A 16,785-nucleotide genomic window follows, 5' to 3' on the forward strand; every position below is an offset into this window, starting at 1 on the left:
AGGGTTTTCAAGTACTATTGGAAGGCGAGTGCACTTGTGCAGACAGTGACCATGGTGATGAGGAAAGTGTTAGGAGAAGACAGGGCTTCTCCCTTCTCCCTAGCTGTGTAGAAACTCAGAGTAGTGAGAGAAATAGAAGACAGAGTATGTAGAAACTGCAGGAAGACGCTGAGGTGGAGAGCATAGGTGATCACTGCATGAGGAGAGGACTAGGCGGTGCTTCAGTCATGTTTGTGTGCACAGTTTCTTTAGCATGTTGGAGGAACATGTCTCATTAACAAAGTGGTGTTTTCATAGAAACAGCAGCCACAATAAGTTCTGAAATGGTTTTTAATTCAGATTACATTGTTAAGTCTCTACATTTATTAGTGATAATGTCAAATTCAACTCTGGTCACCTCAGGACAGATTGTAGATAAGTTTCAAATTGTTAAAAGATTTTACTTGCTTTATCATAAGCCTTCCAGTTTCCATGTAAGTAAAATCATCTCACCTCATACAAGACTTACTAAAGTAAAGTATATGGAGGTTGTAACTTGGTTACCTTTTGATTTCTAGTAGCTCACCAACCAGTTAAAGGCAGTTTATTGGCAGGCGTGTCTGCTGATGCTCTTGTATCCTTGCCCTGTCCCTGTGCTTCTGCAGAGCACTCTGTCTCATGTCCCTTCCCATACATGACTCCGTGGACGACTACTACTGAATGCAGATCTGTAACACAGTCCAGTGCTTATGTTGTGTTGGGGACAGACGAGTGAGCATCTTATTTTCAGTGTTGGGGGCTTGCTACTTTGTGTAACTTATTTATGGTTTGATCATGTCTGTGTTCCACCTTTCCCTCCCTCCTGAGCTCTCTCCTCCTCCCATTTTCTTTGCCTCTTCTGTCTTTAACATTTTTCATATTAAATTTAAATGAAATGTTTAGCTTTGTTCAGCCAATGCATTTCATACAGGACACTCTCCACTGGAGTGGTAATTGGAGCAAGTGTAGTTGGGAAGCTACAGTGTTTTTATCTTGTACTGGAAATGTTAGGCACCATTCTCTCTTGCTTATAATTACAGAAAAGTAGCCAGATGCTTAATCTTCACATATACATGCCCACGGAATGAAAACTGGTAGTTCTAAACAGGATATTTTGAGGGAATAGAAATAAAATTAGTTTCAGTTGATCACTGATTTTACCGCATTAAACACACTGCATGCACAGATGCACACACACGTGCATGCGCGAGCGCGCGCGCGCGCGCACACACACACACACACACACTCTTGCATGACTGTGACCACAGTCCACACTTATATTTGCTATGAAGTCTGAGGCAATTTCTCCCTCTTTTCCTCCTTTCTTCCCTTCCGCTCCCCCTCTCCCTTTTCTTCTCTTCTGCCTGCCTGCCTGCCCCCCTCCCCTCCCCTCCCCTCCCCTCCCCTTCCTTCCTTCCTTCCTTCCTTCCTTCCTTCCTTCCTTCCTTCCTTCCTTCCTTCCTTCCACTGTGGACTGAACCATTAAGCTAAATCTGCAACTCCCAATATCTATATTTTAAAGAGAATAGATCATCCTGAGTTTACTAAAGTTGTCCACTAAATTACTGTGTTGTTACCAATATAAAGATAGTTATTCTGCATTACTTTTGCTTTTTCTTGAAGAAAATACAGATTGACGGGAAACACTAATTCTTAAATTTGTCATATAATTACACTGAATTGTATTTAGGTAGAGAAACACACCCTGACTCTTCTAAATTAGGTTTCTGATATCCTTATTGTATCCCAATAATAGAAGATAATTACGTATGAGAGATGCCACTTTTTTTTTTTTTTTTTTTTTTTTTTTTTTTTTACTAAAGTGGTTCAGAAACATAGGGCTCATGGCTCTGCTGCTGGGTTATATTTCAGCCCTTTAGTTTTAAGACAATTACAGTGTATGCTTAGAAAAAGAGCTGGAATAGTTCTCAATTAAAATGCTGGAGTTTGGAACAAAGTCTTAAGTCTTAGGTGAATGTGAGTTAAGTTATGAGTTACCTGATTTTATTAAAATTCTTGAGGGTAGATGTGATGTTAGGAACCAGAGATTATCAAAGGTTCAGAGGCCTATTTAAACCAATAAAAATTACAAAAGAATTTAACCAGGTGTCTTGGTTCTTTTAACTTTATTATGGATGTATTGAGTTGGTAACATAATGCAGTATATGTTTTGAAAGTATATGTATAGTGGATTAGCTTGTAGGAATTCAGTCTTCACTGATAGGCAGAGTCCAAAAAAGGAGCAATGCTGTTTTTTAGTCTGTCTGACTTCTCAGTTGTATCACAGCGTATCTCATAACAATAGTGTTTAAGTACGAGCATTTGTTTACACAGTATGGTGCCTCAGTGTAAGTTGAAACGAATTACTGTCTTTCATGTTCCTTAGAATGCTTTTTCTCTGGAGTTAACTAAAGATGACTTTCTTTTTTTTACTTGATTGCCATTTATATTGGATTTAGAACCTTTTTTTAAAGGAAAGGACATTCAATTGTGTTAAACTAGTTATTGGATAGAAAACATGTACAAATGTTCATCTCTAGGAAGTTGCTGTGTATGAACGCGTAGTGGCTTTACCTTTCTAGAAATGGCATTGTTGCTCACTTCCTATTTTGTTTCTCCCCTAGTCGTGGCAATCTATGATTATACGAAAGACAAGGAGGATGAGCTGTCCTTTCAGGAAGGAGCCATTATCTATGTCATCAAGAAGAACGATGATGGTTGGTATGAGGGAGTTATGAATGGAGTGACTGGGCTCTTCCCTGGGAATTACGTTGAGTCCATCATGCATTATTCGGAGTAAAGCCCAGCACAGCCGTGCTTCTTGTTCAGGTCAGGTATTCCCAGATTAGCTAGAGGCCCTGGGAATTCCCTCCCAGGAAATAGATGAAGCATACAAATGATAAAGTTACTCTTTTTATTACTGTTTTGGTTTATCCCCTAGTATCAAAACCTGAAAGCCAAGTCTGAACAAGTGGAACTTCTTGGGTCATTTGCATTATGCTATCTAGATTGAAAATGCCATTTCTCAGTCACGAAAGGCATACCAACATGAACATATAGCTAAAATATATAGGACCAAGACTAACTTGAGAAAAAAATCTGGGATCTTCTCAGGAATACTGTACACCCTTGGATTTCTCTTCCTGCAGAATCTGTGACATTGGATGCTCATTGCCTCTGCTTTGGGGCTAACCTCATGGCCTGGTGGACACCCTTGCCCTTTACTTTCAGTATATGGAGAGGAAGGAACCAGTGTTTAAATACTTTATTTAACTACTTTTGGATTGCTTAAAAAGGCTGTTTTTCTTCTTTAACACTGTAAATCCTGTGTTCTCTTAGCACTGGAGTGCTAGGTGAGTTAATCCCGAACTCCCTTGCATCCTGTCCTGTTTGTAGATTATAAGGATGACAAAATGTGAGTCTCCAAACATTCCCAGGGTTGTTACCAGTTTGATTTTAATGCACTGTTGCATGAGACTGCATTGCTGATAGCAGCCAGTAAAACCGATGTGAAATGTGGTAGGTACTTCAAGTACTGAGGTGAGCTTGCTGGACACAAAGGTTCCTAAGGAGCTCCAGCCTTGAGGCACTGTTTCAGAGTAGAGCCTAGGAAATCAGACCAGCTATTACTGTTCTTTTGATATTTAAACACCCCCCCCCCCCCACCTCTTTTAAGAAGAGACTAGTTGTCAAGTCTCTGACAGTCACTGGACTGGGAATGAAAGGCTGCTACTGTGCTCTTGGACCATTATCAATGGCAGTGTTAGCTGATGCCAAGCCATTTTTCTTCTCTCAGCTATAGAAAAATAAGTATCCTCCTGATTTGAAGTGATTAGACTTTAAAGTAGCACTCCTCGTAATAGTCTGAACCTTGTGAGTCAGAGTAAAGAGTTTACTGGAAAAGACTAATAGGATAAAATACTTACCCAGTCACACTGATGAAAACCAGTCTGTATTTGAAACAATTGGCATCCCCTCATCTACTGAAAAGGAAGAGGAAGCAAAGCTGTTGTGATTCAGATGCAGGCCTTGCACATTCTGTCTAGCGATGCTAGAAGAACAAGTGTTGTAGATGCGAAGAAAGGCAGGCTGTAAGGCAGCAGCTAATACTCCACTCGTAGATCTGTTATCTGAGCCTGAGGCTTCACTGTGCAACTCAGACCCAAACAGTGTCCTTCTCAAGACCCTTTTTGCTTTAAGGTTGTAGGTTTTGTTTGTTTCAGACACGGTGCTCTTCTGCTTAGCCTCTCAAATATTAGGACTACAAGGAGGAACCCTACACCAGGAGCAGGATTTTTTGGTTTTAATACCACGTTGCATGCACATCAGCTATTACACTTTTAGACTTTTTTCTAAATGCTTTGGATTTTTCTTTAATTTGCTTCTAGTGCACTTTTCACTTCATGGTTTTTGTTAGGTCATCTTGACTGTCTTCAGGATATGGCCCTGAAGCCCTCTGAACCTTTAGCTCCATTATGGACACAAGCAAGAGTGTATATGAACATTTAACTCTGAGTGTATTGGTACATGGAAACTTGTGAAAATAGTCACACTAATTATTTATTTAAGTAGCCTTTTGCTGAACAAGCTTAGTGGATTGATAAGACATTGGGAAACCCAGCCAACAGTTAGCTTTTGTAGTCACAGAAACAACTGGTGGTAGGCACTGGAACACAGCTCACCTTCTGAACCTCTGCTGAATTAGGGTTTGCAGGAAACACGTGTGCAATCCTTTGTGCTGAAGATGTGCGCTGGGGGTGATCCATGGGACAGGTGACCCCACTCCTTGTATTATTGAGTACTGATGTGATTTTAAAAACAAAACACAGAATACGGTCTGTTGGCCTTTTTTCCACCCATTTTAAACTTTAGCAATTTTGAAATCTATGAATTGTCTTGGAAGGATACTCTGTAACAATGAGCCAGGCCTACAGTAATTGGAGACTTTTAATGTATGTAATATTTTATAGATTGCATGCTATTAATACTGTGAGGTTATTTCCTGTTTTATTGTAAATTTTCCCACTTATTTGCCCATTAACAAAAATATGGTTGATATTAGGAATTTTAAACAAATGTTGAAACTTTGCTGACCAGATTGCAACCACTTTACCGAGACACAGGTACTGAGGGCTCTGGTCAATCCTGAAATGTCTGACTCTGTGCACAGTTTCTTTACCCTTTAAAAAAAAAAAAGAAAAAGAAAAAAAAAAGACTGAACATTGACTCTTTTTTTGCTGTTTATAGTGGAAGGTCCAGGGATCTGAGTGAAAATACATTCTTGTGTTTGACCATATAGCCAAGGCAAATTAGAAACAAAAATAGTGCCAATATTTTGAAATCTAGACTCAAGATTTCAGCCTGCTGTGTTTGGAATAAATATGAATTTTTAAAGATGTCTCTTACAGTATTTTCCTTCTGGTTACTTCTGTCTTCCTGAGAGGCACTTGCTGTCCTCATCTAGGGATTAGCCCAGGACTGCTGAGCTTGCTATTCTTAAGTCACTGGGTGACAGTTTTCATCCCGGCTTTCCTTACTAGTACTACTGCTGTTCATATTGCCTGGCTAAAGTCTGGTTTATGCATCTTTACAAATGATGTCTACCATATAGTTGCCTCATTAACAGTTTTATGTTGATTAAAGATGATTCTTATGTGTGGGACATCAAAATGATAGCTTGCTTTTATCTGTCAGATCTCATTTTCTTTTAAGGTCACCTTTCTGCAGTACAATTTGTTTTATTCTTTTCTCCTTATGGAGAGAACATGGTGTCCTGAAGGCTGCCTTTACTCCTGTAAAGGGCTTTGGTGGAAGAAATGGTAGACTGCCAAATCTTTGAAATGAGTGGGAGCTGTTTACTTCTAAATAGCTTTGGCTAGGAACTCTGGAAGGTGACATTTCCCTAACACTATTTACTTGGAATCAGTGTCTTTGAACTAATAAGCTTTAAAAATGTTTGTCCCAGTCTCACTTTAACAATGGGGTTAGATGCTTTTTCAGATAAACAGCTAGTTAGTTCTTGACTCAGTGCTTGGTTCTCTTTCCACGGCACCAACTGTTGTAACTAAACATGCTATATTTTTCTTTAGAAATAGAGTTCTACCTGTTTTCAGGATTATACTTGAAGAAATATGCCATGTTTTGATAAATAACCATCAAAGTATTCAGATTGCTTAAAGGAGTTAAGTGCAACCTGAGTGAAAATAATCATTCACCCCTTCTAAAACTTCATAAATACCCTTCTGTAAAGCTGTGTGTAGCAAGAATGCATTGTATTTAGTTCTATGCTGGCAGGAACAGAATGGAGCACAACAAAGTACACAGCCTTACTTACGAGAGCCTTACGAAGTTACTACGTGAAGGCATTGAGCTAGTTACCTAAATTTACTCTATGCTCTTTGTTTTATTGAGAATCTCTATTAAAAACAAAATCAACAAATGAAATGACAGGGCCTAGCTGTGTAAATGACCTTGCTAATAAATACGTTAATTTTTTTGTAAAAAAAAAAAGTGCTTATTTTCACATTAAACTGAAGCCTCTTTTGCAAGTTCAGAAATCTATGGAAAAGCAGTTTTTAATCATATTTTATGTCCATGTACCTTTTTTTCTTAATAAAATGGTTTACAAAAAGAATGTAAACAATTTATGATCTGGCAGTTACACTCACAGTTCCCAGAGAGTTGGTGGTACTGAGTAAAAAACCATTCAGGCAACCTGAGCAGACAACTGTTGCCAGTAACATTCCTTATGTACGCCATTAAGCACCTCCAGACGAATGAGGGACATTCACTTAATTTTTAAATTGTATTTGGAATAATTACTGCTGTGTACTAAGAACTTGACCCAAATAAAAATCATACAAAGTATATTGCAGTGTCTCGTAGAATCATTTATGTATTCATTCTTTCTAAGGTGGTTCTAAGCATTGATGTACTGTTCAATTACCTAACACTTAAACATTTAAATAGTGTTGAACTTTTAGCAAGTTTGGTCTCTGAAATACTTTGTTTTAAAGATCTTTTTAACTATGAGCTGCTTTTTCCAGATACAAGTAAATTTTAAGTGTAAATTTTTCCATCATTGGAATGGAGTTGTTTTAACAAAAAAGTGAGGGTTAAGATTCCAGAAGAAATGACTTGTAGGAGTTCTCTAGTGATTTGTGTGATGTGCAGTTTATCTCCAGGGTGAGACTACAGTTCTTGCTGCCTTCTAAATCCATATTCCTCAGCGCCTTCATCATTTCTATGACTTATAATGTGGAAGGCTGGAGCACTCAACTAAAACACATTTTAAAGAAATGCTTTCAAGAGAAGGATTTCTCTATAAGTAAAAGGGGCTTTTCGTTATGAGAGTGTTCTGGTGTCTGAAGATAACTGGACTCTAGCCTTTTGTTTCTGTTAGGGTTTGTGTCGATTTACACACTGACATGTTGGAGATTGGGAGGCTGCCATCTGTTTCATTGTCAGAGCCAGGGTCAAGGAGAGTTTTTACGAGTGGTAGCACTGACAGATGGTGAGTAACTTTTAGTTTTATTATAAATGGTAAGGTGACTTGTAACCTGAGACTAGATGTATCCATTTGATGTGGCAGTTCCAATACATAATTGTGCTTCTAAATCATTGTGTTTATATTTATACACAATCAGGATAGTGAATGTAATTGTGTTATGAATTATATGTAGGCATATATAAACTTGTCAGAATTACTGCTTTTGTAACACTTGACAGTTATATAAATTAAATCAAGATAATTTTCTAAATACATATATGTTTAAACTGAAGTCTCCTAAAAATGGAACAACAGCTCCATGAAGTCTGTAAGCCTTTGAGATTTGCACATAGGGCAGTGTCAACAGTGAACTTGTGTTCACTTGTGTGTTTCTGGAGCTGCAGATGTTTTAAAGACATTCAGAAGATCTGACTATATTCAAAGATATACAGGCCACAACCGTCTGGAACTGATGGCTCCATATATTAGCTGATGTATTAGGTTTTTCTTCCCTTCATGCAGCGTACATTTCTGAAAAGTGGGATTCCTTTCAGTGCTAAGTGTAACCTCAGTAAGTTTAAATGCATGAGCGACTGCTGTACAGAGGTCGAAACTAAAGAGTTCGGGGTATGCGAAAGCAAAACTAAAACATTTGAGGTCAAATAGAGTCATCAGTAGAGGCTCTACCATGTTTCTGAGATGAACTCAGAACTGCTAATTAAACGTTGACTCCATAAAAGATTGTAGAGAGAATATCTATTGTACGTATGTATTGTATGACTACACTTGTTGATTAAAAAGCCTATGGCTTAGGCAGGAACTAGGAGGTGAGACATCCAGGAGAGTGAATGAATTCTGAGATAGAGCCAGGCACAGGGAGCTCTACTGGGAAAATGTAAGGAGACAGAAGCATGGTACCTGAGTATGGATAGCCAGCCATGGGCAAAATGTAGGTTAAATGGGTTATTCTGAGTTATGATCTAGTCAGAGAAGAGCCTAACCATATGGCCAAGATAACTTTTTTTTAAAGTGTGCCACCACTGCCCAGCTAATACAAATAAATTTCTGATTTACAAAAATAAAAAGCCAAAACCTATTACTACTTTTAAAATGGGATTTTTAAAAACACATTTATTGTGTTTGTGTACACATGCAAAGGGGAGCTTGTGGGAATTGGTTCTTTCTTACCCATGTAAGTTCCAGGGATTGAACTCAGGTTGTCAGGCTTGCTGGCAAACACCTTTACTTGCTGGCCCTTTACTACTTCCTAATTGGTAATATTTAATGATCTCCAGTCTGTTGGTATAAACAAGGAAGACATAGTTAATTTACCTCCAACATGTAACTTGTTTGGGATATTCTGACACACAAACTTTAAACCCAGATTCTTTAAAAATTTACTTTTATTTAAGTGTATGTATGCCACACATGGTCAGGTGCCTTTGGAGGCCAGAAGAGGGCATTGGATCCTTTGGAGCTGGAGTTACAGGTGGTTTTGAGTTGCCCGACGAGGGTGCTGGGAACTGAACTCTGGTCCTCTGGAAGAGCAGAAAGCATTCTTAACAGCTGAGTCATCTCTCCCACCCTTCAAAACCAGGCTCTTAATAGTGCTCATCCAAAACACTTGAAATCTTTGTGTTTAAATGGAATTTATGTAAATTTTTTTATTAAGTATTGGGATAGATGACAAAATAATGTAACTGGAAAAACAAATTTACTCTGTTTATATGACCACTGTCCTAAGCCATTACAATAGTTTATGACACGTGGCAAGTGTAACTCAGACAATAACTTAATCCAGCAGTAGAACAAAAACATCAGTAGTACTGAGTGAATATATCTCTCTCATATATATATATATATATATATATATTTGTATGTATATATATAGCTTTGCACAATCAGGGAGCAAGGCACATAATGAAATGAGTACATTTATGCAGAAGAAAATAATAGCAACAAGGCTGAAAGAAAACCACAACTTCATCCTTATCAAGCTGTGCATAATCCTCTGAATAATGTCCTCTTTCAGGTACATGCTTTAAAAAAGTATATTTCTACATTATATCTATTTATGACAAAATTCTCACAGCTAGAAGTCAGAGTGAGCCTTGACTCCATTTTTCTTTAAAAGAAACAGAAGAGGACAACCCCAGTTAAAGATACTGTGCAATTCTCTTTGAAAACAGTAAACAGTATTTTTACAACACTTAGCACACGCTAATCATTTATTTTACCTATGCATCTCAGGAAGAAGAGTTCACTAGTGGCTGACAGTAAAACTAAGCAGTCATTTAACACATTCCAGTTAATGCTTATTTTCTAGGAGGGACTATTTACAAATACAGGAAGAACTAGGAGGTGGAATTAGGAAAAACTGCAGATTTTGGTATTAACTTGTAACAAATTTAATGGCTAGTTTTTTAAAAAAAATGTATCCCTTGTATCTCCTGCTGCAACCACGTCTTCCTAAGAAGTTGATTATTATTATTATTATTTTTTTTATTTAAAAGGAAGTTGATTCTTAATCCCTTGCTTGAAATTCACAGCTCATGAACAACATGTTCCCAATTTGGCCAGATATTAAGTGTGACTAGTGTTGACTTGAGCCACTTTTCTAAACCACTTTTTCATCTTTTAGTGGAATACTCATGTAGGTGGGTGAAAAACCTCTTCTAAGAGTCACCCCCTCCCCATTTCTGCCCAAACTTCAAAAATACTTACCTTCCTTCTCTTTCATTAGCACCTCAAAAGTTTATGTGTGGTTTATGTTGTTTTTAAATGCTATTCTCTAAAGAGTTCAAGGCACTGGGGATACCAGCAGGTAGCTTTCATGGTTTACTTCAGAGAAAACCCATTAGAGCCCCTGTCCCCCTCCCATACATTGTATACATAGGAAGTATGTTATTTCATTAAATTCACTAGATTTTAGGTTTCTTTTACATATAGTCCTCCTAAGGGCACTGAGCACTTGTAATTTTTGATGCTAGAGTTTTAAAGGTGTAACATATTTTCATTGCATTTTAAAAGGACCTTCTTAAAAGATGGTGGGATATTCAGTTTTGTTCTCGCATTTCCCTTGGGTAAACTTGGAGGTTATATATTACAGATAAAGCAAAGTAGAAATTAAAAAGTAATTAATATTCCAAAAGGTATTTTTAATTTGAAAGGGATTTTTTTAATAAAGAAAGGTATTTTTACCTATTTTATTAGAAATTGTCACCTAACCATAGAGGACCATTATTTTAATTAGTAAGCTAGCGTAGAATCTGGGATTACATCAGTTATAATGCTGTTTCTGATTTCTGAAGATACATGGAAATATTTGCATGAATTTTTTTACTTGATTAAACACTGCCTTGTGTTTGTAACATAAAATTGGTTTTGAATAGCAAAGGTGACAATATGTTCAGTTCAAAGTCTGATGAACAAATCCAGGTTCTGAAACCTCTGTTAATCTGAATTTTGGAATTGTTACCCTGTGACCTCTCAATCCTGTTTAGACAAATTCAACATTATTTATAACATCAAAGTAACACAAAAGGAACCCAAAACAGTTCTTAGCCCTTTGCAAGATATGCCATCCATGGGGTAGGAGCACCTTAATTTTGAAGGACTTAAAAAAAACCCACAGTCATCTTTATTAGTTTTAATTATCTGATGAAAATGTCTTTTTGATAATCTGTAAGATACAGCCATCTTTCTCAGGTTAAAAAGTTCAGATATTGAAAAAAATCTAGTTATCTGTGAGTGGACATCTTAAAAATTAATTTTCTCCCCTTCAAATGAGCATGTAAATCTCCTGGGAGTAAAAGCCAAGGTGGTGAGATTCACGTAGACGAGCGTTCTAACAGCTGTGAGCTGGAGTGTGGTTTTCTGCTGCCCTTCAGAGTTGGTGCCAAAGCTTCAGCACTAGAGACTCTTGAGATTACTTATATAGTAAAAATTAAGGTTGTCAAAAAGCTAGTCACCAGTTCTGAAAAGCACCTGTTCTGCCCTCAGGGGAAGGTCCTTCACCCTATTCACTAGTCAGTCCAGGCAGCCTCTGGGTGCCTTTCACTGGCCTAAAAAGCCATGTAAGCTGGAGCTGCCAAGCAAAGGGCAGTGAGAGAAGGCACAGAACCAGTGTTGTCTGGCAGTGGGTCTTGTCCATGAACAAACACATCAGAGACAGAGAAGCAACAAGACTACACCTCAGCACAACCTTCAAACACTCTAGGCAGCTAAAAACAAAGATTGGAATGTGTCACCTAAAAAAAAAAAAAAAAAAAGATTGCGATGTATCACCTTTTTTAAAAAAAAATTAACAGCTATTATCTTTGAGAAATATAAAGAAACTGGGTGCTGTCATGCGAGTTAGAAATGGGTAGTTACTGCTCTCTCATTTTTTTGGCATTACTGGTTTTCAAAGTTATCTGCCCTCCCATGACAATAAAACAGAAGTCATAGCTCAGGATGTCTTAAGAATTCCCATGAAATCCACACTGGAAAAAAAGAGAAGGCTATTGATTTAGGGCTTAATATAGACCGGAAGTACATATTTTTCCACTCAAGGAAATCTTAAATTGTTTCATCTGGTTTAATTTAAAAAGAAAAAAGTAATACTGGGGATAACCGGATCCACTCTCTTGAACGTAGAGCCACAGGTTGATAAGCACAGGGAAGCAGCACTTCTCCCAGCCTCAGTGGGGCTTGGCCTCTGTACTCAGATTGACTGCATTTGTTGTGTTTGTTGAAACTAACAATTCAGTATGTTAAAGGTCATTTCATCATAGGAATATCAAGCATAAATACTTGGTGAACAATTTGAAAGATTCAATAAATTTCCTTAAGTTGGGTTTTAAAAAATACAATGACTTAAATGGTCTTTTTCCTTCCTAATGTGTGACGGCACTGAACAGTGGCTGCAGATGTGACAAGGGTGCCACTCGCACGTCTTTATGACGAAGTAGTACAAATACTATGCTCTCTAGTGAGTCTTGGCCCAGATCCATTGCAGCCGCTTTCTCTTTGAGGGACAGGACCAAAAGATTGCATTTGGCACTGGTTATTTTTTTAGTAGGCAGCCTTTCTTTACAAGACATGTTCACTTGTAATTGGTGGGATGGCCAGTTTTTATCCTCTTAAAATAGCTAGCTCTAAGGTCACTCTAAGTTGATGAGCACACACTTCTCATACCAAAAGCACACAGAATAGGAGCAGTGCAGCCAAGGTTTGCCTAGCTGCCTTTGCATAGCCAGTGTGTCACTTACTGTCACTGGACTGTGACACTGCTCCATCAGAACATCTGGTCACTTATAAAAATCTCTACACTTGAGCTGTGAATAGCAAACAAAGGTCTTAGCAGCTCCACTAGCTATGGATGAAATTATGGAAACTTTTTGTTCATGACAATCCCATTCCCAGATGGATTCTTTGCATTGTAACTTCATCAAAGATATCTGTACAGGGGCCAGTTTAGTTTTTTCTTTCTTTCTCATAGAACAATTTGTAAAGGAGGCATTGCAGCAGGCGACTGTCTTTATAATAATGAACCAAACTGGGCACAGGGTATATATTTCATACTCAGACTATTCATGTATTCAAATGTCTATGAATGCACACACTATATATGAAGATGATTGTGACCCGAAGACATAACTGAACAGTACATTACAATGTGTACTGGACATTCACAATAAAGCAAGAATCATAAAGCCAAGTTGATGAAGCTTTGCAAGACAGTACTGAAGGTAGCCCAGATCATAACATTAAATATTCCTTGTGCTGTGGACACAAAGCTTACCTGTGAAGACATCTTAGATGTGGCTGGGGTCATGGCAGTACTGCAACTAGAACGGCCATGACTTTCCCATTTACAACCACTCCCTTTCCTGCACTGTTTACCCATTCTGTATAATAGTTTCCCTGATGTAAAGTGCCCCTTTACATGTAGTATTTAAGTGTCAGTCAAGCAGTTCTAAATCCAGTGAACTGGGAAAAACTGGGAGAAATAGAGAAAAAAGCCCTATCAGTACACCAAACATTCTGATGATACACTCTAGCTGAGAAACTGCCCATCTCCTATAACACATGCACAGATAGGTGGCACGTGGATAGACACAGGAAATACCTTCTAGTATTTGGTCCAATCCATACACTAGACAAGTTTTAAGTGACAACATATCCCCTCCTATGTCTTCTTCCACCCAAAATATACAAAACTCCATATTTGGATTAGGAGGCAGAAGGAATAAATAGAATCAGTTCTCTGTATATATACACATAGATGTATACATATGTATATACACACTGTCTGTATAGCTGTGTGTACATCCATGTACACACATGCAGCACATATACACACAAACCCACACACACAGCTGGACACTACCTGAATAACATATCAGGAGGCTCTGAACACCTGGATTCACAGATGATCAGATGAACTGATTGTAGAACTGATTATAGATAGCATGAAAATGTCTTGTGGCTACCAGTCTCTTGAGAGCTTAGTATTCTGGTCTCTTTTAGGAGGGGCGGGAGGGGGTCCTCTTCGCAATGTTGCATAGCCTGAAATATGACTACCTCCAAAGCCAGCTTTCTGCTGGTCAGACAGCAGTTCTGGTGGTGGTGGGGGTAGTGCCATGTCGTCCATTGTGGCTGTGGGTTCTGCTCTAGACATACGTGAGGAGGAGAGGGAGCCATGCCGTGTGATAGACTTGCGCTGCAGTGTCCTGTTGAGATCAGCTAGGAATCCAGGCTGGACGCTAAGGCTGGATTTAGGAGAAGTGGGCACTTGTGGCACAACTGTGGTCATCGCTGGCTGTTCAGAGATGTCAGCTTGAGTGAGACGGGTACTATCATTGCGTTTGGGCCGGGTAGGTGGAGGGGCCTTCTTCACTGATGTTTTAGACCATAGCTGTGGCTGAGGATTAACAACTGCCACTTTTGGGGAGGTGTTCCCGGAGAAGACAGCTGGAATCTCGATAGGGGGTAGAGGAAGCTCTATTTCAGGAGGAGGGGGTGGAAAGTCAGAATCAGATGGTGGAGATGGAAATTCCACCACGGCGTCCTTTCCACGCCCACTTAGAACAGAGGGTTTTGCCGACAAAATCCCTTGCTGATGGATTCCAGGGAGGTTGACTCCAGAAAGGTGTAGTTTCCCAGGTTTGGGGGGTGCTGCAGGAGGTGGTGGGGTCTCCTTGCTGGGAGACCCTGATTCTGCTGGCGGTGCAAACTTGCTGACTAGACTGTCTACCGAGGGTCGCTTGGGCTCAGGGTGCTCTGCACAACTGCCGGACTTAATGCTGGAGTTGCGCTGCGGGGTTGGGGGTGGTTTCTTCCCCCCAGGGCTGGACATCTTACTTGTCTTTTTGCCTGGAGATCCACCTTTGTCAGGGGTAGGTGAAGCCATAGGTGACACTGGTGGTGGTGGTGGTGGTGGAGGTGGTGGTGGTGGTGGTGGTGGGACTGGGGCTGGAGGAGGTGGTGGAGGAAATACCAGGCTGCTTTCAGGAGGGGGAGGAGGGAAATCTGGAGAAGGGGCAGGGATTGAACTGGGCTGCCATTTGGGTTTTGCTTTTACTGCAGGAGGGGACTGTGGGGTGACACTTGCTGGGAGAGGTTTTAGGGGCTGAGAGTCCACAGGAGGAGGAGTGGGAGGGGGTGGAAACTGACTGGCCATCTGCTTCACAACTGAGGGCACAGGGGACAGTGGAGAGGGGGGTGGCTTCACCCCAAAGCTCTGCTGCTTGGGTAGTGTTGGTGGGGGATGTGGGGTAGGCTGGACAGGGGGAGTGGGTGGAATGTGAGAAACAGGGAATACTGGCTGTTTCTTTGTTGGGGGCACTGGAGGTGCAGGGGTAGGTGGTACAGCTTGTGCTACTACTGGTGACACCATCTTTGTGCTGGCTGAAGGAGGAATGGTCACCAGAGGTTTAGGGGGTGCTTGAGGTGGCACAGTTGCAGGGATGAGAGGAGCTGCTGGGGGTGTAGGAGGGGCTGCCTGAGGAAGATGCTGAACCTGATGAATCTTCAGGGGTGGAGGTTGGGGGCTGAACTGTGGTAGGGATGGGGCACATGGCACTGGCTTTAACTGGGCCATGGCTGAGCCGGGGGTTGGGGGTGGGGGAGGAGGAGGGGGTGGAGGAATAACTCCATTGGGGGGCACCACAATTTGAGCCTTGGACTGTGAAGCCAAAGGAAGAGGCTGCATCGCTGATGGTGCTGGAGACTTAAACAGGGTCCCTGAATGCTGAGCTGCATTCTGCAGCCTGGTGATTGTGCTGTACTTGACAAACATGGTGGCTGCTGAGCCTGAAGATGGTGCAGACTGGCTGGGGAGAGGAGGAGGAGGTGGTGGTGGTGGAGGTGGAGGAGGAGGAGGTGGTGGTGGAGGAGGAGGCAGAGGTGGTGAAGGTTGTGAGGCAGTATAGGGAGTGATGATCTTAGTTTGAGGGGACAGGGGGGGCATAAGTGAAGTGTAGGACCGATTCATAGACTCCATTCTGGCCTAAAAGGAGTATAAAAAGGGAGCGGGAGGGAGAGAAACAACAACAGTTACAGAGGTAAGCTTTAGCTCCATGAAACTAAACAGCAAGGAATTTAGGACATGCATAGAGAGGATGCAGCAGCTGGTGATTATAAAGATGGACAATGTCAGGAAGGGTTAAAATCTGATTTCCTGATTAACAGGGACAAAGAGAATTTGCCCCACCCTGCAATATTCTCCTATGCTGTACTGACTGACCATCTAGGGATGAGTTCCTGTGGTGACAGGGTGTGTGATTTGTGCCCTGGCTATGGAACTTTGGCAAACCCTGCCCTATGCCTCCTGTGCTCAAGAGTTCACCTTCTGTCCATTACTGCATCCACATCAAGCTGATAACGTCCTAGGCTCAGGATGCTGGTGGAGGGCTTCCTGAGGAGTGAGGACGGCTTTTTGGTTCTAGTGAGCTGACATGTGAGAATAGGAGGATGCTCAGCAGGCGTGCACAGTCACACAGCAGTGAATGAGCTGGACACACACACACGTGCTCGTGGGAAACACTTGCATCCACATGCACAGAAGTCCAGCAGTGCAGGTAAGGGGTGTACTCTTTACATTTGTTTTACTGGAAAATACATAAAGAAATGCTTTGTAAACATTACAGCAAGAGATAAAACAGCACACAGAAGCAGTCAGAGGAATAAGAGGGGACTGTAAAGCTAAAGGGAATGATCAGGAAGCAGGAGCCAGGGCTTGCAGTGAGCTGTCCATCGCTCCACCTGGGGAGTACTTGGCATTGCTGAAATGT

At 40.6% G+C, this 16,785-nt stretch overlaps 2 protein-coding genes across 64 annotated transcripts in view; one reads left to right on the forward strand and one right to left on the reverse strand.

Annotated features, from left to right (window-relative positions):
• The window catches only part of Abi2 (abl-interactor 2), a 169,559-nt gene that overhangs the window by 71,750 nt on the left and 81,024 nt on the right, over window positions 1-16,785 (forward strand). For 30 of the 50 annotated variants that reach the window (XM_063266759.1, XM_063266783.1, XM_063266772.1 and 27 more), the window contains one exon: window positions 2,643-6,885. In XM_063266759.1, coding sequence (XP_063122829.1) covers window positions 2,643-2,818 — 176 coding nt within the window. In that variant the 3' untranslated portion in view covers window positions 2,819-6,885. Of the gene's footprint in view, window positions 1-2,642; window positions 6,886-7,420; window positions 7,532-16,785 lie in introns of those variants that run through there. The other 20 variants (XM_063266777.1, XM_063266793.1, XM_063266749.1 and 17 more) reach the window with 3 other exon arrangements.
• Window positions 4,451-16,785, reverse strand: part of Raph1 (Ras association (RalGDS/AF-6) and pleckstrin homology domains 1) — an 86,903-nt gene continuing 74,568 nt past the window's right edge. For 5 of the 14 annotated variants that reach the window (XM_039083863.2, XM_039083862.2, XM_039083861.2 and 2 more), the window contains one exon: window positions 8,893-16,001. In XM_039083863.2, the coding sequence (XP_038939791.1) occupies window positions 13,980-16,001 (2,022 nt within the window). In that variant the 3' untranslated portion in view covers window positions 8,893-13,979. Of the gene's footprint in view, window positions 8,804-8,892; window positions 16,002-16,785 lie in introns of those variants that run through there. The other 9 variants (XM_063267382.1, XM_063267381.1, XM_039083870.2 and 6 more) reach the window with 6 other exon arrangements.

Source organism: Rattus norvegicus, chromosome 9 (assembly GCF_036323735.1).
Source record: "Rattus norvegicus strain BN/NHsdMcwi chromosome 9, GRCr8, whole genome shotgun sequence".
Lineage (NCBI taxonomy): Eukaryota > Metazoa > Chordata > Mammalia > Rodentia > Muridae > Rattus > Rattus norvegicus.